Genomic DNA, 2,196 nt, shown 5'->3' with positions numbered 1-2,196 from the left:
CTCTCTCTCTCTCTCTCTCTCTCTCTCTCTCTCTCTCTCTCTCTCTCTCTTTCTCTCTCTCTCTCTTACTCTCTCTCTGCACATAATAAGTCAACGTCACTCTCTCTGTCTCTCTTTCTATATCTGTTGCTCTCGCTCTCTCCTTCCTATCTCTCTACCTTCCTCCCATATCCACACTCCATCTCTCTTACTCTATCTCGCCACCTCTCCCTCCCCTTATCTCTCCATCTTTCTATTTCAGCTGTTCTTGCTCTCTCCCCCTTTCCCTCCCTATCTCCCCACCTCCATCGTTCCTAACTCCATCTCTCTCACTATGTTCCCCCCTCTCCCTCCTCCTCCTCTCTCCCTCTCTATTTCTGTCCCCCTTGCTCTCCCCCACTCCCTCCCCATTCTCTCCCTACATCTCTATTTCTGTCCCTTTGCTCTCCCTCTCTCCCTCCCCCAAATCTCTCTCTCTCTCTCTCTACCTCTCTAATGCTGCTACTCTGTTCCCTCTCTCCCCCTTCTCTCCCAACCTCTCTATTTCTGTCCCTCCCTCGCGCTCTCCATTTCGCTTCTTCCTGCGGACACACACCAGAGCGCAGACAATCATCGCAGCGTACCTGTGGGAAACACCGGGTTGATGTTGCATGACGAGTAATCATATCCCTCATCAATCAGTTCCTGCACAAGCCGAAGACTCGCCTTCCTCACCCTGGGCACAACGCTGACGCCATGATACAGGTACACCTCGCTGCCACAGTCAAACACCAGCGCCTGCAAGACAACAGCGGCTTTCAGTCAGGTCAGGTGCTTTTCTCTTGTGAGAAACTCCTGTATACGTACGCCATATTTTTCGCGTACAGATATTTTCGTGAATTCAGACTTGACAAACAATTTTGCGAGTGGTTAATTTCGCGGTCGGTGAATTATGAATTATTCGGTATTATTCGGTATGAATTATTCGCGTGTTCTTATTTTCGCAATCGGGGACGCGTTTGCGAAATTCACAAAAATTACACCACTGCGAAATATACAGCATATACAGTTATAATATAAACCTCTACATAAACCTGTAGTGGCGCCGTCTAGCAGCAACCTTACATTATATAGTAATTACAAATATTTATTCAACTACACTTCAATAATTAAATTTTATATGATTTAAGTTGTATTCCTTACAAACTCCCTATGACAGTATAAATTATACAGTAATTCCTAATATTTACTCAATTAAACTTCAACAATTAAATTAATTATTATTTAAGTTGTATTCCTTACAATCTCTCTATAACCAACACACCTTACAATCTCTCTATGTCTATTATTCTGTCATCACAGCCTCTCTGCTAGTCATACCTCGTTTTTCTTCAGCATCTCGATCTTCGGCAGCTGACCCCAGTAGTCTTCGCTGGGCACCAGCAGCGCGTTGTCATCCTCCATCTCTACGCGATAAATCACGTTCGTGTCGATAATGTTCTCCTCAAACAGCTCATCCTCGTCCGGCGGCCCAGCCTCTGCAGCACAGATGCACACACGCTTATCGTCATGGTTACGTGATAGCATCACACGCATTCACCGCTGTAGTTACATAAGAACGTTACATGTAACCAGGGTTCTCCAAGGGCACTTATAGCCTGGCGGCCCGCCAGGCTATCGTCGAGCCCCGCCATCCTAAAATGCACCCGCCCACGTCTTAAGACTATCATCGAGCCGCCATGCTGAAATATCATAGCCCCCCGGACCCCCGCTAACGACGCAAAAAAGAAACAAAAAAAAACGCGAGGAACCGCGCCATCGGCGATCTTGCAACATAGGACCGTAAAGGCAGCACCCGCCATGGCTATATGATGAAAAAGCTTGAGAATCCTGCTAACCATGGCACTGGTACCTGACGAGTGAACATAGCACGTTGCACACTCTCATTGCCATGGTTACATGAGACAGGGAATATAAATTCCTGGATCCAACAGCTGGTGGTAAGAACGGGGCATGCGACATAGACGTAGGCAGTCGTGAGTGTATTATATTAATAAGAAAAGCAATCAGAGATAGCAAAACCTCGCTACAAACGTAACAGCCCCCACCCATCTTGCTGGTACAGCCCAAGTAGAACGAGATTTGAATGATTTTCGAGAAATTGCAACGAAATTTCTAATGAGAGTTCTTGTGCAGAATGGCGCAAGCATCCAGGTTCTGTCCGCCGTGGCACAACAA

The 2,196-nt window shown here is 46.6% G+C and overlaps 1 protein-coding gene across 1 annotated transcript; it reads right to left on the bottom strand.

Moving 5' to 3' along the window:
- Positions 1 to 588: 588 nt before the first annotated feature.
- On the bottom strand, positions 589 to 1,911 carry LOC106814892 (supervillin-like). Its single transcript, XM_014819268.1, has 3 exons — positions 1,857 to 1,911; positions 1,339 to 1,496; positions 589 to 756 (listed from the first exon to the last, which is right to left on the bottom strand). Exons 1-3 carry the CDS (start codon positions 1,909 to 1,911, stop codon positions 589 to 591), a joined length of 381 nt encoding a protein of 126 aa, XP_014674754.1.
- Positions 1,912 to 2,196: the final 285 nt, after the last annotated feature.

This window comes from Priapulus caudatus, unplaced genomic scaffold, assembly GCF_000485595.1.
Source record: "Priapulus caudatus unplaced genomic scaffold, Priapulus_caudatus-5.0.1 Scaffold999, whole genome shotgun sequence".
Taxonomy (NCBI): Eukaryota; Metazoa; Priapulida; class Priapulimorpha; order Priapulimorphida; family Priapulidae; genus Priapulus; species Priapulus caudatus.
Note: the sequence above shows the minus strand (reverse complement) of the source record. Positions and strands in the feature narration are given on the sequence as shown.

What these genes read in the sequence shown, in the direction of transcription:
- LOC106814892 (XM_014819268.1), bottom strand. Translation starts at nt 1,911, where the DNA reads ATGGCAATGAGAGTGTGCAACGTGCTATGTTCACTCGTCAGGTACCAG. An exon ending in CGTCAGGTACCAGTGCCATG is followed by an intron (nt 1,497 to 1,856) that starts GTTAGCAGGATT and finishes TCTGTGCTGCAG; the next exon opens with AGGCTGGGCCGCCGGACGAG. An exon ending in AGATGCTGAAGAAAAACGAG is followed by an intron (nt 757 to 1,338) that starts GTATGACTAGCA and finishes GTTGTCTTGCAG; the next exon opens with GCGCTGGTGTTTGACTGTGG.